At 50.1% G+C, this 24,304-nt stretch overlaps 10 protein-coding genes across 10 annotated transcripts; 2 read left to right on the top strand and 8 right to left on the bottom strand.

Moving 5' to 3' along the window:
- Positions 1-2,231: 2,231 nt before the first annotated feature.
- Positions 2,232-4,328, bottom strand: BO97DRAFT_449693 (uncharacterized protein; the record flags this gene model as incomplete). The annotated part of the gene is made up of 3 exons (XM_025698877.1): positions 2,232-2,481; positions 2,543-2,635; positions 2,685-4,328. 3 exons carry the CDS (start codon positions 4,326-4,328, stop codon positions 2,431-2,433), a joined length of 1,788 nt encoding a protein of 595 aa, XP_025552783.1. The 3' UTR covers positions 2,232-2,430.
- Positions 4,172-4,923, bottom strand: BO97DRAFT_34153 (uncharacterized protein). Its single transcript, XM_025691644.1, has 3 exons — positions 4,810-4,923; positions 4,608-4,709; positions 4,172-4,415 (listed from the first exon to the last, which is right to left on the bottom strand). Exons 1-3 carry the CDS (start codon positions 4,866-4,868, stop codon positions 4,340-4,342), a joined length of 237 nt encoding a protein of 78 aa, XP_025552782.1. The 5' UTR covers positions 4,869-4,923; the 3' UTR covers positions 4,172-4,339.
- Positions 4,924-5,955: 1,032 nt separating this feature from the next.
- Positions 5,956-6,668, bottom strand: BO97DRAFT_33899 (uncharacterized protein). Its single transcript, XM_025691540.1, has one exon. The coding sequence runs from the start codon at positions 6,485-6,487 to the stop codon at positions 6,080-6,082; it is 408 nt and encodes a 135-aa protein (XP_025552781.1). The 5' UTR covers positions 6,488-6,668; the 3' UTR covers positions 5,956-6,079.
- Positions 6,157-8,075, bottom strand: BO97DRAFT_404759 (proteasome regulatory particle base subunit RPT6). Its single transcript, XM_025695029.1, has 3 exons — positions 7,608-8,075; positions 6,854-7,529; positions 6,157-6,751 (listed from the first exon to the last, which is right to left on the bottom strand). The coding sequence occupies exons 1-3, from the start codon at positions 7,840-7,842 to the stop codon at positions 6,493-6,495; spliced, it is 1,170 nt and encodes a 389-aa protein (XP_025552780.1). The 5' UTR covers positions 7,843-8,075; the 3' UTR covers positions 6,157-6,492.
- A 712-nt stretch (positions 8,076-8,787) lies between these two features.
- Positions 8,788-12,599, top strand: BO97DRAFT_404758 (calcium/hydrogen antiporter). The gene is made up of 4 exons (XM_025695028.1): positions 8,788-10,825; positions 10,918-11,853; positions 11,915-12,078; positions 12,143-12,599. Exons 1-4 carry the CDS (start codon positions 8,999-9,001, stop codon positions 12,414-12,416), a joined length of 3,201 nt encoding a protein of 1,066 aa, XP_025552779.1. The 5' UTR covers positions 8,788-8,998; the 3' UTR covers positions 12,417-12,599.
- On the bottom strand, positions 12,583-15,056 carry BO97DRAFT_388163 (FGGY-family carbohydrate kinase). The gene is made up of 4 exons (XM_025693636.1): positions 14,897-15,056; positions 14,543-14,847; positions 13,918-14,478; positions 12,583-13,795 (listed from the first exon to the last, which is right to left on the bottom strand). Exons 2-4 carry the CDS (start codon positions 14,762-14,764, stop codon positions 12,740-12,742), a joined length of 1,839 nt encoding a protein of 612 aa, XP_025552778.1. The 5' UTR covers positions 14,765-14,847; positions 14,897-15,056; the 3' UTR covers positions 12,583-12,739.
- A 419-nt stretch (positions 15,057-15,475) lies between these two features.
- BO97DRAFT_342422 (uncharacterized protein) lies at positions 15,476-16,167 on the top strand (the record flags this gene model as incomplete). Its single annotated transcript, XM_025691672.1, has 2 exons — positions 15,476-16,029; positions 16,104-16,167. 2 exons carry the CDS (start codon positions 15,476-15,478, stop codon positions 16,165-16,167), a joined length of 618 nt encoding a protein of 205 aa, XP_025552777.1.
- A 595-nt stretch (positions 16,168-16,762) lies between these two features.
- BO97DRAFT_477118 (F-box domain protein) lies at positions 16,763-19,028 on the bottom strand. The gene is made up of 2 exons (XM_025700527.1): positions 17,834-19,028; positions 16,763-17,781 (listed from the first exon to the last, which is right to left on the bottom strand). Exons 1-2 carry the CDS (start codon positions 18,630-18,632, stop codon positions 16,925-16,927), a joined length of 1,656 nt encoding a protein of 551 aa, XP_025552776.1. The 5' UTR covers positions 18,633-19,028; the 3' UTR covers positions 16,763-16,924.
- A 480-nt stretch (positions 19,029-19,508) lies between these two features.
- Positions 19,509-21,745, bottom strand: ptpA (putative protein tyrosine phosphatase (Pyp1); the record flags this gene model as incomplete). Its single annotated transcript, XM_025691668.1, has 2 exons — positions 19,509-20,243; positions 20,330-21,745. 2 exons carry the CDS (start codon positions 21,743-21,745, stop codon positions 19,509-19,511), a joined length of 2,151 nt encoding a protein of 716 aa, XP_025552775.1.
- Positions 21,746-23,754: 2,009 nt separating this feature from the next.
- On the bottom strand, positions 23,755-24,224 carry BO97DRAFT_423403 (cytochrome c oxidase assembly protein COX16; the record flags this gene model as incomplete). The annotated part of the gene is made up of 2 exons (XM_025696873.1): positions 23,755-23,835; positions 23,901-24,224. 2 exons carry the CDS (start codon positions 24,222-24,224, stop codon positions 23,755-23,757), a joined length of 405 nt encoding a protein of 134 aa, XP_025552774.1.
- Between the last annotated feature and the right edge of the window lie 80 nt (positions 24,225-24,304).

The raw sequence follows: 24,304 nt of genomic DNA, 5'->3' as shown, positions 1-24,304 counted from the left end.
CTGCAGCGCTATTCGAGGTGGGTGATTGCCCAGGTCGCTTGGCTTGCTTTCCCGTCTTGCAGTAATCATTCTGACACCAGGATTTGCCGCATCCTGACATCATCTGGGAAAGGTATCGACGCTCGATACGTCGCCGGAGAGCCTTTCCTTCTGGATCGTAAGTGTCTACATAAAATGGACCGAAGCAAATGCTGCACAGGCCCAGGTGATTAGCGCTTGGCGTCCCGCGACCGTCCAGTATCCGGCCGCAGTTCTGGTTCAAGCATATCCGAGGTGTAGGTCGAGACAAACGCTCAAGATCGTGGTGGCGTAGGTGTGTCCTCATATCGCGCAACCGAATGATTTTGGCGCATAGATGGCAATCCGTGGTCCGTCCTCCATCTACCAGCTCGTGCGGGGTAAGACCAGACACCAGAACCTCTGCATCGTCCATGTCAGGGTCTGACTCGCTCTTCTGGGGGACCACAAGGTGGCAAAATTGGCAGAGGATAGGTTTGGCTGGGCAGGCGGTTGTACGATGTCGGGCAAGACGCGGAAGGCTTCCTGCCTGGAATCCACACGCGAGGCAAGAACGCTCGGTATGAAAGATACTATTGTGTTTCTGCTTGTCTATTGGATTGTTACCAAAAGACGCATCATATGGACAGTGCCAGTGGTCTTGCCATTCTGGAGATCGCTTCTGAAAGACATTCTGGCACTGAGAGCAGAACACGTTGTTCCGAAGACAGAAGTTTTCGTGAAGCACCAAGGTCCGCCGAGGCACCCACTGGCGGCAGTTAGTGCATTGCACATCCTCTGGATCATGATCGCTCAGACTCTCGCGCGAACTAATCCCGTCTTCCTCGAGTGTGGTACTTTTCAAAAGCCGTAGCTTGTACGGCACCGGCAAGGATGACCCCGAATTCTCTGCCGAGGTGCCAGGAGTTAGCGCATGGACCGATATGTACAGAGCCTCAGCGCCGTCCAGATCGGCGTTTGTCGGTTGGAGTTTCAACCGTTTGGAGGGCTGACTTGAAAAGTCGCCAAAAACATGTTCGTCTGCCCGTGGCCGATTTCTTTGGCGAGCGGAAAGCGGACTGGCGAGAACATAAACGTCTGCATTTTCAAGGCCTTCGACATGTATCTCAAGGGCTTCTTCACGATCCCATTTGGTAAGCGTGTAGTCTACGTAGTCACTCGGTACCACTTGGCCGGTGACCGAATGCCCAAGGTGGAGTTCACCACCGGAAGAAGTGCCCGCTTTATCGTCCAAGGTGCGAGATGATTTCTCAAGCCTTTTCTGTAATGTTTCTCTTGCTTGGTTCTCGGTCAAAGCAACAATGTCGACTTCCAAGTCGGTATCCACAACACATATTCCTGGGCCCTCGGGTTCCACCTTGTCGACCAGAAACCTGAATGGTTCACCCTGACCGCTGACAGCGGTCAAGACCTCTCCAAGAGTAAGTGTCGTATAACTTTCACGTAGCACTCGCTCCAGTAGAGCCTTCCAGTCTTCCGGGTCGTATCCGGCTGCAAGCGGGCGCAAGCGCACATAAGTGCCCTTGGGCAATTGCTGTGCATGCACAGTCACAGTAGCAGACGAAGACTGCTCCGCCACAACCGAGCCAGCATTCCCCTCAAAGGAAGACGACTGGACACTGTCCAACCCAAGGGCGCCTCGTAGGAAGGTGCTCAACCCAATCTCACTTTCCCTCGAGGAAAATTCTCGAATACCAGCATAGACTACGCGGTCATTTTGCGGGTTCACAATGCGAAACGTCAGCGGATGAGGCAACTGATGCTGGGGCTCTGTGATGCGATCGCGCGCCTGAGACTCGTTCGCAAATGTGTGGGGATTGAAGGGATCGAGAGAAGTGGTGAGAAATCGTGCAGGACCAGGCGAGGCAGTATCTTGAAGCGGGGCAGCGGCGAGGAGTTGCTCGAGAGCAGAGTGAGGAAGTATTATTTTGTCACCCGGAAGCTTAGGCGTGAGGCTCAAGGGTGCGACAGTCAGCTGTGCCGCCCAGCGTAAAGCGCCTTGATCAGAAGCCATAGCCTGTTATGTATGTATGCTGTCCTAGCGAGGCCTTATACTAGGGGAATCTCGGGCCTTGGGTGAAACGGCCGATTGGAGGTGTGGAGATGGCGAAGAGGTCTTGGATAAGTGGAGTTTGCTAGATAACCGGACCATTTTCAAGGTTGGGCAAAGTACAAGAAGTTCCAGAGTGTGTTGTTTGCAGAAGAAAAGCAAGGGAACCGAAGCGCCGCGGGCCTTCTGGAAAGCAGCCAGGGATTTGTCATCCCGTTTACTTCAGTTAAACCAGCTAAGAGTGAAGTCGCCTTCGATGCCATTTGCTCCCACTAATAAGCTGTTCCCCAAGCTGACAAAGTACGCTCGCTTTGCTGAATGGAAAATAAGATGGCACAGTCCAAGCGCCAAATGAATTACGATCAGTACATTTCTCTAACCCGATGCCGCGTACTGGTGTTGCACCAGTCGCACTTTCCAACACCATGTTCATCAGCCTTTGTCTATCGAAGAAGGGGTCTTGATAGTACTAACCAGTGTTGATGAGCACCCTTCATTGTGTTCAACGCAGTAATTTCCTCGGCAGGTGTTGCATGTCCGTTGGCACTCAGCCTTGCACATAACGCACTGGATAACATATCAGAAGGGGCTAGATAAATCCTGGTTCAGCACTCACCGTTGGACCACATTCCCAACAGTCCTTGCTCACGCCAGGCCCACCAATATTCAAGCCATCCCCTCGACGTCCCCTGTTAGCCGTCTGGTGTGGGGTTAGGTGGCTTCTTACGCGCTCTGGATGTGGCAGACAATCGGCGCAAAACCATTTATTACAACGGTGGCACCAGCGGTCGGTCAGGCATTCTGTACATCGGGCTATTAACACTGCTCCTTTGTGAGGAACAAGCGCAGGACGCCTCGCTTCTGCTAGTGTAGAGGAATGCAGTGGAGGTGGTACAAGTAGAGGGAATCGCTCCTCGGGGGATTCACCCCACAACGCTGGGCCTTCTGGTGCTGAATGGCACCCATCGCAACCTCCGGGACCAAGAGCAACTGTGGCGATTGCCGGTCCAAGCAATCGCCTCTCTGGCAGGGAGTTCTCGCCATTCTGCGGTATCGTAGCATGGAAGTCAGCATTGTGCCGCCGACCCCGGCACAACACAGCGTCAAAGGCAATGATACCCTCGCACTTTTGAATTGTTTCAGCCCACTTGTCGTCTATTATTCGCTTGTATATCTTTCCCGCCGGATAATACCAGGAATCCTGAACACATGAATCACTCGTCGTTTGGCCACATGGGATTGTACCCTCTCCAGGTGTGGAAGTCTCGCTTGAGTCTTGACCAGAAAATCTTGTACTCCACCAGTCACGATATTTGCGGCGAACTATGCCCTGCGCTTGAGGTATCGGCATGAAATGGTATATCCCCTTCAAACGCGGAGTTCCCTTCGGTCGTGTAGGTCGGACCGCATGATTCAGCACCTGCATCAGCTTACGCTCGTCCAAATGCCGGCACTCTCTTATCGACAAGATATTGATGTTAAAACGATCTGTCAAGATTATGTCGGCAATGAATTCGGCCGGCACGGACAACCCGTCCAATATCAGGGTCCGCACATCTTGCAAAAGCGATTTTTGTTCAAGCTGGGCAAATATGCCTCGTAAAGGCGCCGCATATAAGTCATCCGCTGTGAGTGCATCATTCAGCTGATCGATCCCTGTGCCCTGGCCTTCGGGGTGCTCTGACAATCCACAAGCAATATGGGCGCCACGACACTGGGTCAGGTCTAGATGTCGGAAAACGTACGGTGTGTCCAGGATCAAAGACCTGAGGACGCGCGAGGTCGACGCCACAGCAAACAAGGCTGGAACCGAAAGATATGGGGCCATGTGGTCGAGGATCAAGTTGTTCGAGAGGACATCGATGAGAGAAGCCCGCTTACGCAGTACAGTGGCTATGGGTTGGGCTTTCGCGGTGTCTTCCCCCTTCACCTCGCAGCTGTCCTCATCATCTGGTAGAACTTCGTGGACCACTGGCACAAGCCCCAATTCTTTCGAGGTCAAGCGGCTAGTACCGTAAAAGAAATCAGAGGCGCGGCCTATGAGGTTTTGGCGATAGGCGGTCACGGCACCTAGAGCGAGTTCATCTCTTCGCGAAAACATGGGGGCAGCATTGGGCTGGAGTTCCTGAAGTGCAGCTCTAGCATTGGCCAGTTCCGTCTCCAGAAGTTCGATAGTGGGCAAAAGAATGGCAGGCATGGCCCTGATATGTTCGGGATCGATGGCAGTGACTAACGTAGACCATAGCTCCCCTTCGGGCATGTTAGGGGATTTCAATGGCGGGGGCTCCGATTATACGACAATGGGGAGAGGGAGACGAGGGCAAGAGAGAACGTGCGCGCAGGCAGGCTAAGCCAAGTCGATATCACGATCATATGTGAGCTAATTGCGCTGAGAGAAGGAGGGAAGAACTGTTGAGATAAAGAAAGTGAGTGATGTGGCACGAGGCGATGACAATAACAATACAATCGACGGAGAGTTGATCAGCGCAGGGGGCGAGGGAGCTGGGGAAGGTGGGTGGGGGGTTATGGAGTTGCATACATATGGGATAAATGGCTTCCAGTGTTCCAGTATTCCCGATGGTTCAGGTTGGATAGAGACGATAAGCGAGCTACGTCAGGTGCCGGTAAGGTACACCTGGGGCTGAAAAAGATAGAATTAGGAGTCGAACTCCGTGTCAGGGAAAGAAGACAGAGCGAGAAAGAACGGAGAGGCAAACATCGGGGGGTTGGCATAGATATACCTTTTTTCTAAGAGGAGAAATGAAAAAGAAAAGCCCACCATTTGTAGGATGGCTTCCATTGACCGAAAGATTGGACTGTCATCCGACGGTGTATAAATTCCCCAAATAACTAACGTATCTCTTTAATCTAGAACTAAATAGTAACCGTGGAGTCGGGGGAAGGTGGCATACATGCATACAATGCCGCATAGGCTTCGGAGCACATTACAACTTTACCCTTTACAGTTTACCGTACTGAACACTTGAATGCTGCAAGGGAGGAAGAGAGCAGACACTCTGAGACTGTTTGAGATTCGGCATACTTGCATAATCTAGAGACAAGGACACTTGCCCTTGTTGTTCACGGCCTCGTTCAAGGCTTGTACCCACCAGACCTGATTGATGAAGGTTATCCATTTCAAACAAGCCATAAACACCTCAACTGATCATGTACTACTGTACTGTGCCTACATAGCCTATTGTACGAGTACCGCCGGAACTGGGGGACGTTCTTCCTTCGGGATATTGGACCGCCCCACCAAGAGCCGAGGCCCCATACACTAAATAGATAAACCCATGGCCGGGGTATGAACCTTGAACCATATCTGTCTCTGTATCACTGTGTGATCTAATCCGTATTTAAGTACTCCGTAGTAAGAATGTTCATTCTCAACAAGGGTGGCGATGGTCAGTACACTGCCTATCACAAGAAAGGGAGAGGGGAGGGAAAAAAAAAAAGAATTGACCCGCTCGCTGGTCACGCGCACCTCATCTTACGACAAGGCGGAGATCAACTTACATAGTGCATGACTACATGTATACATGTATGTACTGTAACCAGTGCGGGATAAAGAAGTCAATGCCCGGACCCTCTGTCCTTCTGGAAGGGAGCTCGGGGCGCCGATGGGGACCTCCGAGGGAACCCTCCTGTAACAATCACTCAATCCCATAGGAATCATATATTTATTGACTTATCCATTCATCATTCATCCAATCGCTCAACCAACCTATCCAGGTTGCCGCTGACCAGCTATCTTACATGAGAGACTATCAGCCCACCCCAATCTGACTAGCCGGGCCTGCGCAAAGGGCGGACCGGCACGGAGGATTCACTACTTTGTTACGAGTATTATTTTGCCAAGTCGAATCGAGGATTGAGCTCACTGCGATGATCACTCTTGCGCAATCGTCGACTCACTTGGAATGCCGCTAAGCAGAACAAAGCCCATCCATCGTCGACTTAATGTTGCTGCGACCTGGAACTCGCGCTTGGCTACGTACAACACACTATCTATACAGGCCAATTATGATCGCTTACCCGGCACGGTCTATTTGCAGATGGACACGTGATAATAGTGGTTGTCTCACTGCCGGGCAAGGAACGGTAAGCTTGTTGGCAGCTGAAGTTTATTCCAACATATAATATCGCCACCGCTACGCAGTACTTGCATATAGGCCCGGTTCGACTCAACAACCAACTTGTTAGACATTTCGTGTCAATATACATGATTCCCTGCTTGCATTTGACCCGCGAAGTTTCTCCCAAAGAGAATTTGATTGTTGCTGGGAGGCAACAGGAATAGACCACAAGCTCTAGGAACGGCTTGGCTGACGAGAGCCATTTCAAATCAGATGAGATAAACAGGACTATCAGTATCACTATGTGACCCGTACGAGGGAACCGTTTTCGGGTCGCCATTCCATCTACTTGAAGAGCTTCGATACTGCAACTTCCTTGTCATCATGTTTGTTGAGGATCTTCGCAGTAGCCAGGTCGAAATCTTCCTGAGTAACATGCACACGTCGCTCTCGAAGTGCATACATGCCCGCCTCCGTGCAGACTCCCTTAAGCTCTGCCCCGGAGCACCCATTCATCTTTTCGGCAATCTTTGTAAGATTGATGCCTCGGGTCAAGTTCATTGATCTCGAGTGGATTCGTAGAATATCGGCACGGGCTTCGACACTAATTTTAGAACGATTTTAGTCAGCTAAGCGTGAAAACGGCTGGTGGGTTCGAGCAACAGAAGTACAAAAGGAAAAAAGTGGGACACGGTCAGTAACTTACGATGGTGGTGGAAACTCAATCTTGCGGTCAATTCGACCAGGGCGCAGCAAGGCCGGGTCCAGGATATCAAGTCGGTTAGTAGCCATGATGATCTTGATGTTCTTCGTGGGTTCAAATCCATCCAGCTGGTTGAGAAGTTCCAGCATTGTACGCTGTACCTCCGAGTCACCCGATCCCGCCGAATCTATGCGACTAGACCCAATGCTGTCGATTTCGTCCATGAAGATGATGCTAGGGGCGTGCTCTCGGGCCATGACGAAGAGCTCACGGACCATACGACTTCCTTCACCAATGTACTTCTGCACCAGTTCGGATCCGCTCACTCTGATGAACCGACAGTCTGTATGATGAGCGACAGCTCGGGCCAGTAACGTTTTGCCGGTTCCCGGGGGTCCGTAAAGAAGAACGCCCTTCGGCTGTGCGATACCAAGCGATTCAAACAGCTCCGGATGTTTGAGTCCCAGCTCGATAACTTCCTTGATTTCCTTGATCTGTTGATCGAGACCGCCGATCATGTCGTACGTACTGTCAGGTACTTTCTCAACCATCATTAGCGAAACCAGCGGGTCGACTGAGGAAGGCAGCATCTTTTCCAGTTTGTAGGAATCGGACAGCAACGCAACTCGCTTCCCAACTGTCAACTTGCTGATATCAACGCCATCTGCAATATCCACCACTGTTAAGAGACATCGGAGTCAGCTTGAAACGAACATATCCATGTCAACAACTACACATCTTGAGAGATTCTGCTCACCGTATTTGCCTTCCGGGTGCACCTTGACAAGAACCTTCTTGGTGCTCATAACTTTGACTACCTCACCAACATAGGAGCCGGGCTGCTGGAGCAGGCCTAGCTCCTCCCGGAGTAGACGTACCCGCGAATTGTAATCGTTCCGTTGTGCTTCCAGTCGTCTAAGAACAGCCTGACCCTGAATGATCTCAAGCTTCATGCTCTCAATCTTGTTGCGGTAGTAATTGTCGAGCGCCATGATGGATGACGACAGAGTGTGCTGCCACGGCAAGGTAGACCGGGGTTGTTCTATTAGCTCTCACAGGATGGACAGGAGAGATCGATAGATCTTGAAAGAGAAGTAGAAGGGAGCAGTGATCAGAGCGTTCTAGCAAAGAGACAGAAGAGGCATAGACAGATGGGATGTAGAAATGAACAGGGGAGGAGAAGGGAAGTAACATGCACGGAGGGAAGATGAGCTCTTGCGTAGCTTGTCCGCCGCCGTTATTCGACCAGACGCCGCCGTCCCAAGAGCACACCCGCCACAATACATCCACCAGCCACAAATATTTTACATAAGCATGCGCATAGTAACTACGACCTGGTGAGTAGTTATTGCCCGGTTTGCCCTGTTGATTGACGCTGCGACAGCCAAGCCGCGCATCCCTGAAAGCTCCCTGCGAGGAAATCAATTTCAATTGAATGATAGCTATTGATTCTGAGCACTCCCATGCATTTTTCGCCTCCCCTCATCCTTTTTTCATCATAGTTACTGTCCATCTCCTTTGTACATGTAAGAAACCCGGTGACTTGCATGCCCCGAGGCCTCAGCTGACTGCGGGGATGCAAGTGAGGCTGTATCTCATGATCTCACTAAGTTAGCTACTACTACTAACGCTAACTGCCACTTTTTCCATCGCGTCAATTCTTCTTTCGACCCTTGGTCCTTCTTCTACATTCAAACAACATGGAATATTCTCCCTGTCCCCTGAAATCATAGTTTTTCTTTCCCTTCTCTCTAGCCCTGTCCTTTTTGTTCGCTGCTGTTCTAAGTGCAGGCCACTCTCTTACCAGTGCTTTTTTTCCGAACTATTCCCTTTCCATAATTGCCCAGCCCCTCACCTCTCGATTCTTGTATCACTATAAGCGAGAGTTGGCAATCCGCCAGAAGGATGTCCAACGACCAACACCACCGCGACCAGGCGGAGGAAGACGAAGACCAGGACCCCTACCTCTTCGTTCCGACTGAATCGTCCTTCAACCTGACCAACGAAGATATGTCAGGAAGTATTCGTCAACAGAGGAATGCAGGGCAAATCCGTAGGGACTACGGTACGTCGTCCTAGACCTACCTACGTCGCCACGACTCTCGCCTTTGCCCCTTAGCGAGAAAGAACTCACATGCAGCAGGTACCATGGATTCCTCCATGAAAATGGACTACGACCCCAGACCAGACGAAAGCCAACCTGAGAGTTCAACACGCGTCCTTGCCTCCCAGTCGCCATCGGGCCCAGCTAGGAAGCCATCAGTAACGCGCCGTATGTCTTCGAAGCGACAAGTCCCTCATAAGGGACAGGAATTCTCTACAGACGATGACGTACAAGAGGTGGAAGAGGATATCGCCAAACAACAAGGCTCCAATCCACAGGCATCGCCTAGGATTCGTCCTCTGAGGAAGCAGAGCTCGACTCTGCGACGACGAGTGAATGCCCGAATGAGTCCGTTGGCTCAAGCAGATTCAGACAATGATGGTGAGGACGATACCGTTCTGCCTGATGCCGCTGTGGAAGGAACCGGGCCGGAGCCGTCCATTCAGCGATCTGAAACTGGCAGCCAAACCGGGGAAGACGCTCACAGCGAGGAGGATGAGTCGGCGTCAAGTGATGCGGAAAGTTTCACGTTAAAGGATCGCCAGCAAGCAATAAACGAAACGCATCCTTTCGGTATTAGACTGTGGAAGCCCGCTTTGTACAAGAAGAGTCGCTCGGTGGAGAAAACAGCTGAAGGTGACATCCATTCTTCCCCTGGCGGTCGAGTGGGTAACCTCTTATTCCTGGTCAACCTCTTGTGGACCCTGTTCTTCGGCTGGTGGCTAGCCCTGGCTGCCCTAACAGGGGCTGTCGCGTGCTTCGTGTTCGCGTATTCGCCCAGTGCAGTAGAATACGGACGGGTCTTTTCTGGCCTCTCCTGGTATCTAATCTACCCCTTTGGCTCCTTCGTTCGCTTGGATACGGACGAGATTTACGCAGAGGAGGATGAGGGAGAGGGTCGCAGCATTAGCGAATATGAACAATGGCAGAACGGCGACCTCGAACATGGTAGATTATTCTTCGGGCCTCGACGCGATCGATCCCTTGTTGGAAGGAGAAGAAACAGTGTCGATTCGGCCAGTGAGCAGGATAGCCTACTAGGCCGAACGCAAAGAGGCCATGCACGAGACAGCCCGGTCAGCCAACCGAAGCGACGATTGTTCGGACGTGGCGAGTGGACACTTGGCCGTGTGGTATTTTTTATTTTCTTCTACTTCCTTGTAGGACCGCTAATGCTCTTGGTCTCGCTTCTCTGTTGGTTGCTGGTCTTCTGGATACCTATGGGACGTGTGACCATAATCCTGTTTGATCACCTTCGCCGACATCCTCTAGCATTGTCCTATCATTCTGATACAGCACATACCAAGCTCAGCCCCGGTTCTTCCTCGTCTGTTCTGTTGTGCACCTATCGTGCAGCTGGTCTGCGATACTGGAAATATACCGTCGGCGGAACAAACATTTTCTTCATCAACCTACTCGGTGTTGTATTATTCGTCATATTTGACTACTTTCTTCTCAGCAAGACCATGGGCCTCCAAACAGCTATTACTCACCCGGGCCTTATATTCACACTTGCCCTTGTTTCGATTATCCCCCTCGCTTATTTTATCGGGCAGGCAGTTGCATCAATCTCAGCTCAATCGTCTATGGGCATGGGCGCTGCTGTCAACGCTTTCTTCTCCACAGTTGTTGAGGTCTATCTTTACTGTGTGGCCCTGACTGAGGGAAAGGGTCAGCTAGTGGAGGGCAGTCTCATAGGAAGCATATTTGCGGGCATTTTGTTCCTCCCGGGCCTTTCGATGTGCTTTGGTGCTATCAAACGCAAGACACAACGGTTTAATGTTAAGTCAGCGGGTGTCACTTCCACGATGTTGATGTTTGCCGTCATTGCTGCCTTCGGTCCGACTCTCTTCTACCAGATTTACGGCAGTGTAAGCATGACTATCTCTATCTTTTCCCCAACCTTCTCCCTATATAGCGGCAGAATCTCTACCTCGGTGTCCCCTGCTAATGAGGCTTTCAGCATGAACTTAATTGCCGCTCATGCGTCAATACCGTGGAGTCGAGCGGCAGCGATTGCCGTCGCTGTTACTTTTCTCAGATGCCGGCTGTCAATGATAGCTTTTTCCGGAAAGCTGTCCAGCCATACTCCTGGTTTGCTGCTTTGTTCTTGTTTCTGTCTTACGTGATAGGATTATGGTTTACACTTCGAACCCATGCAGCCCTTATTTGGGCTACAGAAACCGAGGAGAAGAAAGCGGCGGCTCTCGCCAGCGAGCAAGCAGCGTACGAGCCCCGAAATTTCGATACTGCTCAAGCCTCGGCAATGGCCATTGGTGGTATGACTGCGTCAAGAGGCTCAGTGCGTGATTCACAGCTCTACAAACGTATTCTAGGACAGTCTCTGAAGCATGTTGGCTTATCCGAGTCTGCAGGAGAATACAGCTCTAACCTCCGAGATTCTGTTTCCACGCATGGAAAGAAAGCAGCACCGTATCTTGTGCCCCCGCAAACGACGACCGAGGACAATCATCCAAGATTGAAGGATTTCAGAGATCTATCTAGCGAGGAAAATGAGAACTTTGTGCGCCGGGTTACTGAAGTAGCAGCGACGGCGGCGACTGTTGCCGCACGTGATGCAGCTCGGTCCCGAAAACCGTCCGTTCAACTCGCTCCGCTCCGTCAAGCTAGTAAAGCCCCCGTTGATCTTACAAAGTCACACTTGGACGAAACCGACGAGATCGGTCTCGAAAATAATCATACCAGTGGTGGGCATGATGCGCCGAACTGGAGCAAAGCCAGGAGTTCTATAATCCTCTTGGTGGCAACCATACTGTATGCTATCATTGCTGAAATCTTGGTCAACACCGTCGATGTGGTCCTAGAGAGTGTCGATGTGGACGAAAAGTTCCTTGGAATCACACTTTTTGCCCTGGTACCCAATACTACAGAATTCCTAGTATGTGCAAAGAACTTACTCCTTCCCTGGCAGCTGGATTGCTTACGATCGAGGGTTACAGAACGCGATCTCCTTCGCTATGAATGGCAATATAGCGCTTTCCATGGAAATCGGATCAGCCTATGCATTGCAAGTTTGCCTCTTGCAGATCCCCGCATTAGTTCTTTTCAGTGCCCTTTATTCTCGCCTTATAGATCCTTCAGAATTGCTGACCCATACGTTCAAGTACGTTTATTTCACACTTCCCGAGTCAGCTTCAGTGTACCATCATTAACATATTTTTTTGCAGCTTAATTTTCCCTCAGTGGGACATGATCTCGGTCATTCTTTGTGTCTTCCTCCTTTCTTACGTTCATGGTGAAGGCAAGAGCAACTATTTCAAAGGCTCGATTCTCGTCCTTACATATCTTGTCGTTGTGATTGGGTTTTATCTATCAGGCTACAGCAACATAGAAACCATGGGAATTGACCGTTTCGACACGCTGGCTCTTGGCTCAAGCTCGCCGGAGAAGTTTTACACTATCGGTCGGGCCACAAGTGGCCAAGCCTTCATCCCTCATTGACAATTTTCTTCCCACTGTCGCATGTCAGTTGTAAGTAGAGACAGCTGCCGAGCCTTGAGGGATGTCTTGGTGTGCGTCTAACCTTATCCTGCCTAACAACGGGCTTTCTTCATCTAAGCTACTCATACTATGTCATTATCTTGTTTCCTGAAAAGTTTAAATAGAGGTACCATTATTGTTTTGTCCATGCACTCCCCGGCTCAATGCTCCTGTAAAACTGAAACCATCTCGTCTGGCACAGCCTGTAACTGCCCAAGCTATATACAGGCGGGATCGAGGCAATACATTCTTTGAAGGAATGGCCCTCTTCAAGGACGGGGCATTTATGAGTCCCACGAGCTCACTGCTTGATTGACAAGAGCTCGGTACTCCTGTTGCTTGTAGCACTGTTCAAGGAAAACCTTGTATTTGACGTCGAGCAGTGCCTTCTCATTCTCATCGCTCGTTGGAACGACCTTCCTTCCTGGCTTGCTCATACGGTCCATGATTTCCCAGAGATCCTCGGTCTTGCCCTCCGGATCAGCACTGGCGGCCTTAGCACCAAGCATCGCTGCTCCATGGCACACGGCAGCATGAATATAACGGGGAATTAGTACCGGCATATCGCACGCCGAGGCTATAAGTCCAACCAAAATATCATTCTGGCACTGAGAACCAGACATAAAAATCGAAGTGATGGTGTGACCTGCTTTGTTCATAGTTTCAACAATTTGCCTGGTTTGCAAAGCGATGAACTCAAGAGTTGCGTAGTAGAGTATTGCAAGACCGTCCACGGACTTGTCACTCGTCAAACCGACGACGGATCCCGCCATGGTAGCATCTGCGATGGGAGAACGGTTGCCCCATAGATCCCCATAGAAGAACAAATGTCGACTTAGGTAAGAGACATTGGGGGCTTTCTGCTCGTGTGCCATTTCCTTCAAATGTTCGTTTAGGTATTCGTATATATTAGCATTATACGACTCAGCGATTGAGGCCGCCTGATTAAATGCTGGATGAGTTTCGATGACATGCTTAAGCAACTCGCCAGTCGCAGACTGGCCGCCTTCAGCCATCCAATATCCTGGCTGAATGGTATCGCGGTATGGCCCCCATACACCAGGAACGAAGACGGGGCCCGGCGACATGGCAATGTGGCAAGTTGAAGTCCCGGCGACGGCGGCCAGGCGCGAGAAAGCCTGTGTCTTATCGTTTTTCGAAACTTCGGAGCTCAATTGTTCGGACTCCAACTCTACTTTGGCGCCGACTGTTCCGATCCAGCCCGCATACGCGTCGATGACACCGCTGCCGATTGCGATCCCTGGAGGCAACCCCAATTCAGAGGCTGCCTTGTCACATAGGGTCCCCACTAATTCGCCAGCACTAAGAAAATCCCCATTCTAGTTCAAAAGTCAGTCCGCCGGTCTGGTCCAAGTATATCGCACTGATCGCCTGCTTTGGGTAGGGCAAGCATATGAAGAGAATCTATCACAGGGGTTCAAAAAAAAAGAATAAGTCTCACCACCCCATCAACACCGCCCATGCGCTTAAAGTTATCCTCTATCAGATCCTCCAAGCCGATTTCAGTCAAAAAGTCGGCATGCCAGCCTTTAACACTTCCGTCCACACCAACGGGAACATATCCTTGCTTGCAAACCACACTACAGAAACTTCTTTTCTCCGTGCCCGTGGCGATGTATGTCAAGGCATCGGCTAAGTCATAGAACTTGCACTGATCGAAAAGCTCTTTAGGCATGTTAGTCTTGAGCCATAAGACCTTGGGGATTTCCATTTCAATGGACATTTTGCCTCCCACATAACGAAGAAGATTGTGGTTCGTGGCGTTGATCTTCTCGGTTTCCTCAATGGGACGATGATCCAGCCAAAGAATCACGTTGCGATCAGACTCGAAATTGGGGCCTGTGACTGATACAGGCTCGTCGGTCACGCTGGAAAATACAGCCAGTGAACAGGTTGCGTCGAAGCCAATTCCCCTCACAGTCTCCGGATCAATGTTATGCTGGCTAACAGCACGCTGAACGGCTAGGCAGATACATCTCCAAATATCAGTGGTGGATTGTTCCTGGAATATGTTAGCCTAGGCGGCAAGTGAGAGCAGAGATCGCAGATGATCGCGGGATACCAACATAGTATCCCTGTTGAGGCTGCCAAAGCCCGATGTTCTCCGAAGCCAATCCCACAATGTCTCCTTTATTATCGATAATACAGGCCCGTGCACTTCCAGTGCCGACATCAATACCAATGTAATGGTCAACATGCACTTGGATCTCATCCCGCGTGTCTCTCGAGGCTTGTCTGGAACCCTGGCGTGAGGGTCGACGGTAGGGCAGGGAGCCTAGGGAAGCCATGATGAGGAAGGCCGTGGCAGATGCTAGGCCGATTTATTATGCACCGATTGAAGTCAGCCAGTTTCAATATTAGTACTATTATTCTGTTTTCTCGTTAGAGTATTGAATGGGTATGATATAGGGGTGAATCACTTCTTGGCCGGCGGGCTCGGTCTTCCTAGAAGATAGTCAAGAGATATGAGGAAAATGGGGAAGAAAACAAAACGGATCTGTGAAGGAGGGAGAGGGAGGAGGAAGGAAAGCAACAGATGATGAAGGCCTGTACACGGGTAGTAAGGCCAACCTCCTTCGGTAGTCTACTTTTACACTATACATGTATGTACTTAGTACATACGGAGTACATATAGTACTACTACCTACGTGGAGAAACTTGGAAGAGTGGTCACTGGTCAGTGGTCACTGCCCGGTCACTGGTAACTCCCGCCTGACAGTTGGCACTACCAAACTGGGTCACGGGACCTGGACGGTTCACGCGCCGCCTGCCTCTTCAGTCCCCGAGTTGAGTCCTGACAGCTCTGAGAGCTATCCATGACTGGGAATCTTGATACACTTTCCGAACGCGTACTGTATCAATTCATCCATACATCACTTCTCTCTTGTCATCATCAGCTTCCTTCCCTCGTTCTGCATCATCAAGGCTATTGGCATCTTTCGAGCATTTTCCAGCCCGGCCAACCTCCCACCTTCCCTTCAAGTGGCTTTCTGTTCATCATGTGGCCGCTTCATTCTCCTATGCTTATTTCACTCCTCTGCTTCTTTCTCACATTAAGACTGGCCAGCTCCTCGTCATCCTCTCAGCTCCCCTCTGCCGATGTTCTCTACTGGCCCGTCACAGCTTCTGAACCTTCTTTGTTGGCCCAGATATCTTATAATTCGACATCTCTTAAATCAGACTTGACCTCTTATTCGCCTCCGAGCGCTGTTGACGCACAAGCATCGGAACTTGTTCGTATCGGTTTGTTTGCAAGCACCGTTTCAGGTTCTAAGCACTGGGTCGGGATTGTTACTTCCCGGTCTTCGCTTCTGGGAACCGAGGACTACCGCCCAACCCTTCGACTTCATGTTGGGCTTTCTCATAAAGATGAAGTTTATCATGTTACTTTGATCCCCTCTACCTCATTTGCGGCTTCGTCAACTCTGGTTCGCCCTCAACTGGAACTGATCCTGAACGAGGCTGGTCCGCGCCCGCACTTGAATCAACCGGTCGTCGTTGGACCAGACGGTAAGAACGCGGACCAGATCATTGAGAAGACTTTCTTCCAGAAGTGAGTCACTATGCTTGTTATAAGCTATACTTTCTATATCATTCGTGCTGTGCATACTGACTTGATCTGCTCAGGTACTGGTGGGTCTTTCTCATCGTCGCATTTCTGGCCATGTCTGGCGGAGGGGAAGCGCAGTAGTTTCTCGGATGCAGGCCCCCAATCGTACCCCTGGATCAACCATGGACCATATGCCCAGTCCAGCAGCAAACCTACAGCTGTTGAATAAACACCCCCGTATAATGTCGCCTAACCTCTCTTGTCATATACCTGCCGCTACCATCGCCGCCTAATCCTCTCATAATGCGGCTGCGCTCCGTAGTGTACCCATACATCCCATTATATCGGGGGTAAGGGCTATCGGCTCATACCAGGCGCTCCGTAGTGCCTTCTCTTTGCGGCTCCTCAAGCGAGCGTCGAGCTTTTCTACTGAGGTCCACCAGCCTGGTTTAGATCTGATGTGACCAAGGAGGGCCCAGACGAGACCGAGAACGGAGCCAGAAAGCTCAGATGCTGGGAGATCAGATCTTGGCATAATGCATGATGCCCAGGGGGTTCTGTCAGACAGTGCTGGCATTCAAGAGTGCGAAGTGTTTATGAGCTTGTACCATGGTTTCAGCGATCCTGGCTTGACCTCCCTTAGTTCACTTAGGCAAGAAAATGTTATCCATTCGTTTCATCCCTTATTTACTTGGACTGAGATACGATACTCATGCGCATAGGCCGGATATAGAATGCTCCACTTACAGTGGTTACATGGACGAAGAATGTGCGAGTGATATTTGCACCGCATAAGAATCCGAAGCCATTCCCACGTTGATTCATCGATACATGTTCATCAATAGATCTTTGTTTTTTCGAAAGAGTGTTACCCGAAAGCATTGCTCTCGGTACTCAACTAGCAAGTAATCGACTCAACCAGTCGTTGTCCTCTCCCCCTCGGACTTAAATCCCAGTGCATCACGCCTCTGTCTGTGATCGCTATCAGTCCGTTCTCCTCCTCAGCGAAACGCAATTGGAAGCAGACTGCTTCCAAGGACAGGACTATGGGTCGTAATTCAATCATTCTGGAGTTTGCTGATTGTGATACAAGGGGGTAGAACCCGGTTCCATTCTCTTCAATCAGCACACCCGGCTCAAGGGCCCAAACGTAAAGTTTTTTCCAGTTGGCAACGGCGAGCCTTGTCCCTTGGCTTGAAGCCGCGACTATGCAGCCAAGGGAGTTGGTCGAATGCTGAAATCCCCAGAGTCGTGCAACAACTGTCCAGTCAGGCAGCCGCCGCCCGCGCTCAAGTTGGAGGACATGCTGGCAATTCTGAGCACGACAGAATGTTTCGGATTTCAGCAAGCACGCAACGGTCCATTTCTCTTCGCGATGTGTGGCTATGCCAAAAGCAAGATATTTCCATTGACAACGAGCGAATCCATCCAGGACCTGTGTTTCATGAGTTCCGAAAAAAGGAACGTCGATCGAGAAAAGAAGGCTAAGGGAGTCTGTAAACTGCACAGGGCAAGTGTTCTCATATAGTGTAGGTTGTATAGGGAAAGAAGACATGTCAATTCTTTGGAATGAGCCATACAACGTCTGGGCGCGGTAATAGTAAAGCAGTTGGCTGGATTTATCGTTAAACCGAAGGCCTACTACGGGACTGTGGTCGTGAAAAAGACCGCGAGCGAGTCTGCCTTGTAAGCCCCGATCGCCATCAAACCACTGCCTTTTGCTGTTATGGAGGACGCAAGAATTATAGCTAGTTTCTAGGCCACGTTAGCACCGGCAGCGTCGACCGCAAAGCAAAGAGAAACAAACCGATCACTCCCTGCCTCATATCACAATTAGATTCCGAAGAACTGATATATAAAGTCACCTCCGAGTCAGTGGTGTCTCGAGTATGCTGCCAGGAAATTGCAAAGATGCCGCCACGCGCAGCTGCCAGAGCCAAGGGCTCATAGTCGGCATGATCAGGGAAAGCACAAATGCGGACAGGACCATTGGGAGATCGTAATGAATATCGAGATAGGTAGAGTGTCCCATCAGTCTCAAGCTGCATGGCGTGTCTCACAAACGGATTCCTCGCATACTCGTCGCTGTCGTCTATCGAGGGCTTAAACCGATGGAGTATATATAGCGTATCATCACCATCACATGCTGTTTTGAGAATCTCCACTGCGCCTGGTCGACACCACTGGAGCTCCAAATGGGCATGGGGTCGGAGGCTCGCCCCTGAAACCTTAAATAGATGGATGCTTTCTTGTTCCCGAAAGACGAGTGCGAGCATCGGAATTCCCCTCGATGCCAACACGGATGCTTTTACATCGAGTGGGGGTTTTCCGAGATCGAAAGTGACACACTCTGCTTGAAATTGCGCACCGTACAGTTGCTGAAACGCATGTCTTAATAGCAGCCGAAATAGGTCTTTAGAATTCAAAGAGCGGAGGTCGGGGGGTAGAACTCCCGGGGTCCTTCGTAGATGGTGCACAAGGACCTCTCGACAACTAGTCGCGATCTCATACAAGGCACGACACGAAAAAGCCGCTTGTAGAAAAGTCGGAGTGGAGCAGCATCGAAGAACCCATTGTATGAGCTCCGTAGGAAGAGTTAGAAGCATGATGATCACCAAGATCAAGGCGTTGCTTTGAGGGCGAGGAGAGCAAGTAGTAAGCAGGCACGTAGCCCCTAACCTTTCTGGATGTATTGCTTGCTTGCTTAAAATGGGTAGAATGATATTACTGTGAGCACAACAACCAGGTCCCCTGAAGACAAGGGGACTGATGTTGGACCTTTATGGTCAATCGCGGCTGGCGGGTATGCCCGTCTGTTCTGAGGCACCAGTGTCACTTGTTGCCTGGTAGGTAAAGGGAGCCTCCAGGCTGCTACCAACGTAACCCAGAATATGTTAGTTCTCGGCAGTTGCGCGAAGGCAAAATTCTCCGCTTTCACCCGGCAGTAATCTCATTTGGAGATCAGAATTCACATCTGAGATAGTCACTTGGTGATAAACACGCGGAAGCTTTAAAGAGAGATTGGTTTGACCTTTTTCTAATCGGGTCCCCTCCATATCGCGGGCGGTGCTTAGCTACCTTCCCGCATATAGTATGATGTACAGTACAGTACCTCCGGTTCATGCTTTGGTTCAACATTTTATTCCGGCTCAATAGTAATGGACAAGGCGGTTAACCAACTGGTAGTCGGCGACCATCCATCTGAAAATCATCACTAAGTCTAAATTCTAGAATTTATATTCATAATTCCCAGGCCTTATTTCAATGCACAATTCAACAAGACCTCGGAACACAACCAGATAAGATACCAACACCCGAAAATGCTTTCATAAATACATATAGACATGGTGATCAAGGTCCGGAAGAGATCAAGGCTTGCCAGGAGGTATGATAAACATCCAGGCCTAAACAATTTAAGAGATCCCCGCTAATTCATCATCCAGTGATGACCAAGAGATGCTTGAATAATACCTAACTCTATTCTACTCACCCATGTGCGAAACAACCCATTCCAGCACACTTTCGTAACACAGAACGAACTGCGAAAGGTTTTGAACCATGCTAGGTCTCTGTCTGCGAAAGTCATCCACGGTCTTCTCAATGAGGTCCAGACCCTCATCAAATTCCCATTGACCCTCAGTGGGTCTTGAACTCATGTCGTCGACGGCGCCTTGACCCCTTTGCCGCTTCATTATATCTAGCACAGTATCGACTGTACAAAAGGCGCCGGTGCGTCCACAGCCAGCACTGCAGTGCACCAAGACCGGTCGCTGATCCGCAGCTTGTCTCTGGGACGAGCCCGGAATAGGACTATTCGTTGCATTGAGAACCCGATCACAATACTCGATAAGTCTGAGGAGGTGTGTAGGCTGTGAGGTTGTCCCAAAGTCAGGCCAATGAGGGTATTGCAATTGGGTGACTTCTCGTAATGGCTGAAATGGAAAGGCTGAGTGTGACAAACCAAAATGCCTGACGACGATGTATGGGTTGCCTGGATCGTCTTTCACGTCGGGAGGTAGTTGATTGCCTTCAAGGTCAACCTGGGGCGAATCTCGAGAATTCAGGTAGATCAACTTCTGAGAAAAATTGTTGACCTGGCATTGTCCATATTCTCCCGACTTCCAGTATGGGTGACACTTAACCTGGCCCCTTTCGACCTCGGCAGTCAATGAGACCACAAGACGAACGTCCTGTTCCCATATTACTCGCCAAAAATCCTATGAAAATGGTAAGCAAGGGAAAGTTCGATGCTACTTCTGGCAACTGAGACAGGGCGGGTAGGAGGACCGCGTATCCGACTTACATCAAAGGTATCAGGAACTGGGGCCTGTGTAGCAATATAACATTTACCGCCCTTTTCTGCTTTTAAATGATTCCCATTCACATAGTCGCAGCCACCGGGAGAAACATTCTGCAATCTGACTCGAGAATGCTCAAACGGATATATGTCGTTGTACCTATTTTTAGTTCCTTTCTCAATTCCTGCGACACGATACTTCTCTGATGAGGTATCGATCGCTGCAGAGTTGGCAGATTTGTCGTAAGAAAGCGCCCGCTTCATGCGTTCGAACTCCCTTTTCTCCAGCGCCAAAAATCTCTCGGATACTTTGCGACCCCTGTCCGAGGTCTCTGACACATCACGTAGCCACGAAGGAAGTCGTTGTCTTTTGGGTTCCGTGAGGGTTGAGGGGAGCTGTAAAGGAATCTGCCCGACACCATCTACCAAGTCCGTATGTTGCCTGATGTTTGCAAAAAAGGGTATCGCAGCATGAGATGATTCGGGAAGAGCACACCCGCCTGCGACTGGAGCGGCTGAAGGGAGATCAATATGCATCCTGGGAGTTTTCTTCGTCGGCGCCCCCGAAGCTGGAAGCTGCTGCTGCCTCACAAGGTGAGGAAAGCGAGATGCGAATGTTTTAAAGCCCCCGAGTAGGATTCGAGCCTCCCCATCCCAGCCTTCACTTGTGAACTTCTTGAGCACATTAGCGAGTGGACCTGCATCTTTCATATCAGAAGTAGCGGCATCGAAGACGACGATGTAGTGGAACTGCCGCCATCGCGCGAATTTCATCTTATCAGAATCGGCCGTGAAAGTATTCGCTAGTTTCTGCGTATCGAATGAGGGGCGCTTTAGCAGGGTTGTCGGTATACATAGGTTAAGAGATCCATCAATAGTTCCCCTCGCGAAATGCGCGTAGGGTCGCACATCCAGAAGCATGACATCCCGATCGGAGGACTCGAGAAGCCCTGCACAATCGTCTATAGAGATGGGACACCCATCCATGAAAGTCAGCTGTCCCGAAGGTGCGCCAACACCGGGGAACACTAGGTCTCGGTTCCGTGGAAATCCAAGGCCGGCGGATGTCTTCAAATGGTTGTTGAATGCAATTCCGCTTTTCGAAGTAGTCGGGTTGTTATCGAGCGTTCTATTGTTTGATGGTTGTACTTTTGGATATGATATTGCAGGTTGAGCATGTGGTACCGGTTCCCGATTGTTTGCAAAGCTACCCGGACTATCCACACTGATCGAGAAATGATTAGGACTTGGACGTTCTAAGACTGTATTCGATGAACCAAGTCCCGCAGGTCCATGGGAACCAGGGTGAGCATCACAAAAGGTAAAGAAAGGCGTCGAGTTCGAAGTTTGATCAAGCTGCAGGTTCTGGCACTCTGACGGCCAAGGGGATGTAGGTGATCTTGAACCTGTCATAGCCGACATTGTTCTTTGTCAAGGCAGAACGGAAGTCTGCTTTTTTTTTCTTTCAGCCGATATATCGGAATTTGTGTTCAAAAATAGACCTCCTCTGCCATCGCGAGATTGATTCCAGCCTGGTGAGCAACGTAGTGGTCGAGTCAAACTAAGGGATGATGCTGCCTGCACCAACCACTTAGACTTGCAAACTAGTTGTTCCACACCATATGACCTAATGAGTGGTTTTCGCTTCGCTGACGCTGATGTCTGGAGGTTTAATCGTTCTGCTCGAAGATTGGTCTCAGTCTAGCTCAGAAACCAGGTCCGGCGAGCTAAGCGATGCCCAGTTCAGAAGGGCTGCAAAATCTGGCAGGAGGCGATGGTGTCACAGGTTACAGCTTCGATGAAAAATATGGGAAGAAGAGCAGGATATGAGAAGCGGATTGGCTGAACAGCGATAATCCGGAGGGCTTAAACTGAGGTAAGAAAATGCTCCAGGTTCAAGAAGAGTCGGGCTATGATTACAAAAGAAAGGCAAAGCACCATGGAGAGAGGTGAGAGAAGACAGGCAGATGGCAAGTAATTTTGGCTTCTCGCAATCGGGGATTCCTAAGTCTCAGCTAAGGGAGGGGGGGAATCGGGGGGGGGGGGGGGGGGGATCGCACGCCCGACTGCAGTCAAGTTCCTGGACCAATGGAATTCCGAGCAAGGAAAAGTGGGGGAAGGAAAGGGAGGAGGTCACTGTTGGCTGATATCACTGATCCACAGCCATTGTTCGAGCATGAAGGGGTCGGGGGTCAACAGCCGAGCGAATTGTGCGGAAGAGCGAATGGAGGGTAAAGGAAATGGAGGGAACGACGTTGTTCTCTCGGATATGACGTTATAGGGTGGGTGGCAGAGGGTCGGAAGGCGGCACGTGTGCAGAAAAGACTCGAAACCCATGCGGCGGCGGCCGGTCTGGATCTCCTCGATCGACCAGGAACTCGACTGGAGTGTGGCGACTTCGTCAGAGCCCAGCATGTGGTATCTCTTATGCTTACCTATGAGGACAGGGAGCAGGAGAAGTAAAGGGAGAAAGAGAGGGCAAGCAGCGCTCACTATGGCGCTTTCCTAGCATATGTCACCGTCAGCTGACAGTAAAGTCCATCTCTCTCATCCTTATAGAGCACATCGAAATATCCGATCACTAGGCAAACCATTTTCACCGACTACACATCAACGGTACTGAGTGAAAGCTAGATTACAGCAGCAGGCTGTTGCAGTAAAGTACAACATATAGGTTAAAGGTTCATCAAATCCACCCCTCAACACACTCCAGTGTATGTCCATTGAGAAAGTGGCCAGGTGCATCGGACTGGCGAAGCGGAAATTAAGTGCTGTAGGGCAAGACGATCGATCGGGGTTAATGAGTACATTGTCTCCATAACAACCATGCATACTAAGCAAATGAAGTCTTAGGGGGGTGTATTCATTCTCAGATGCTTCAGATCTGAGTATAGAGCGGCTGTCTTTGATCATGCCATGAGTCTAAATATGGAGAACTATGTATATTATTTATGTCTCAACTGCGATCCCCTGCATATGTTTGTTTCTGAGCCATTGAGACATCCGGGGGAATTTGCACGATGCTCACTAGCCTCGCATGGTCCAGTCTCTTGACTTTATCGGAGTGTAGCAAAATTGGCATATATATCGATACTGAAAATACCCCAACGGATCACTGCAAATAATGCTTCCTTGTCATCGAGTTTCTAGGAACGCAAAATTGAGAAGGATACCTCAATATCTTTTCATCAGGAAGCATATTCATACTTCGAGACGAGGCAAGAAAAAAGTGGTTGGTTGGCTATTTGTCATGTTTGCATAAGATAGTGGAGGTAGGGTGCGCCGGGATATCCCATCCCAGGTCGAAATTGATTTGCCATAGTCGAAATCTTGATGAAAGCTTGAGCATAGGGGTATGTCAAACATTCACAAATTCGAGGTGATTGCACTAGAATTGAGTAGTCCCGTTTTCGAAAGCTGCAATTCGTGCTTCAAAGCTTGCCATCGGGTTCACCTTTGAAACGTTGCACTCGCTTTTGTTCCCAGTCATCGAGGTCCTTGGCCATAAGTCTCTAGAGCACAAATAAGCAAAACATGAGCTTCCGCGAGCCGAAGTGACATGAAGAAGATTACTTACATAGTATTCTTCTCGCTCACCTCCAATTATTCGTCGCCGTGGATTTCGTTTAATGCCTTCCTCGCCATCCGGGCCCTTAAGACCCAGGTTGATAGCTTCCTCCTGACTGAGTTGCTTTACTTTGCGATCATAGCGTTCATATCTTAAGGCGGCAGCTGGTGTCAGCGCAAAAGACCCGGCGACTATGATCGCGATGAAAGGTAAACCAAATAGCAGAAATGGATGCCTGGGGAGGCGAGATCTATACGCTGCACCGACTCGCTCGCCGAGGGTTGAGGATGCTGTTGTTGCTCGCCGAAATGTCTTGGCTTGAAATACCGGCATTTTCGTACTGATCTCACGATTGACGGAGTTCCGATCCCAATTGGATCTTCAGACTGATAGCTCGAGATTGGTCTGATAGC

Source organism: Aspergillus homomorphus (assembly GCF_003184865.1).
Source record: "Aspergillus homomorphus CBS 101889 unplaced genomic scaffold BO97scaffold_12, whole genome shotgun sequence".
In the NCBI taxonomy this organism is placed as follows: Eukaryota; Fungi; Ascomycota; class Eurotiomycetes; order Eurotiales; family Aspergillaceae; genus Aspergillus; species Aspergillus homomorphus.
Note: the sequence above shows the minus strand (reverse complement) of the source record. Positions and strands in the feature narration are given on the sequence as shown.

What these genes read in the sequence shown, in the direction of transcription:
- BO97DRAFT_477118 (XM_025700527.1), bottom strand. Translation starts at nt 18,632, where the DNA reads ATGCTTCTAACTCTTCCTACGGAGCTCATACAATGGGTTCTTCGATGC. An exon ending in TATGAGGCAGGGAGTGATCG is followed by an intron (nt 17,782 to 17,833) that starts GTTTGTTTCTCT and finishes AACGTGGCCTAG; the next exon opens with AAACTAGCTATAATTCTTGC.
- BO97DRAFT_404759 (XM_025695029.1), bottom strand. Translation starts at nt 7,842, where the DNA reads ATGGCGCTCGACAATTACTACCGCAACAAGATTGAGAGCATGAAGCTT. An exon ending in GCACCCGGAAGGCAAATACG is followed by an intron (nt 7,530 to 7,607) that starts GTGAGCAGAATC and finishes GTCTCTTAACAG; the next exon opens with TGGTGGATATTGCAGATGGC. An exon ending in ATTGAGTTTCCACCACCATC is followed by an intron (nt 6,752 to 6,853) that starts GTAAGTTACTGA and finishes TTCTAAAATTAG; the next exon opens with TGTCGAAGCCCGTGCCGATA.
- BO97DRAFT_34153 (XM_025691644.1), bottom strand. Translation starts at nt 4,868, where the DNA reads ATGGAAGCCATCCTACAAATGGTGGGCTTTTCTTTTTCATTTCTCCTC. An exon ending in TTTCTCCTCTTAGAAAAAAG is followed by an intron (nt 4,710 to 4,809) that starts GTATATCTATGC and finishes TATCTTTTTCAG; the next exon opens with CCCCAGGTGTACCTTACCGG. An exon ending in GGAAGCCATTTATCCCATAT is followed by an intron (nt 4,416 to 4,607) that starts GTATGCAACTCC and finishes GACTTGGCTTAG; the next exon opens with CCTGCCTGCGCGCACGTTCT.
- BO97DRAFT_33899 (XM_025691540.1), bottom strand. Translation starts at nt 6,487, where the DNA reads ATGGCGACCCGAAAACGGTTCCCTCGTACGGGTCACATAGTGATACTG.
- BO97DRAFT_388163 (XM_025693636.1), bottom strand. Translation starts at nt 14,764, where the DNA reads ATGGCTTCCCTAGGCTCCCTGCCCTACCGTCGACCCTCACGCCAGGGT. An exon ending in AGCCTCAACAGGGATACTAT is followed by an intron (nt 14,479 to 14,542) that starts GTTGGTATCCCG and finishes AACATATTCCAG; the next exon opens with GAACAATCCACCACTGATAT. An exon ending in TGGGCGGTGTTGATGGGGTG is followed by an intron (nt 13,796 to 13,917) that starts GTGAGACTTATT and finishes CTTTTGAACTAG; the next exon opens with AATGGGGATTTTCTTAGTGC.
- BO97DRAFT_404758 (XM_025695028.1), top strand. Translation starts at nt 8,999, where the DNA reads ATGGATTCCTCCATGAAAATGGACTACGACCCCAGACCAGACGAAAGC. An exon ending in CCAATACTACAGAATTCCTA is followed by an intron (nt 11,854 to 11,914) that starts GTATGTGCAAAG and finishes CGAGGGTTACAG; the next exon opens with AACGCGATCTCCTTCGCTAT. An exon ending in TTGCTGACCCATACGTTCAA is followed by an intron (nt 12,079 to 12,142) that starts GTACGTTTATTT and finishes ATTTTTTTGCAG; the next exon opens with CTTAATTTTCCCTCAGTGGG.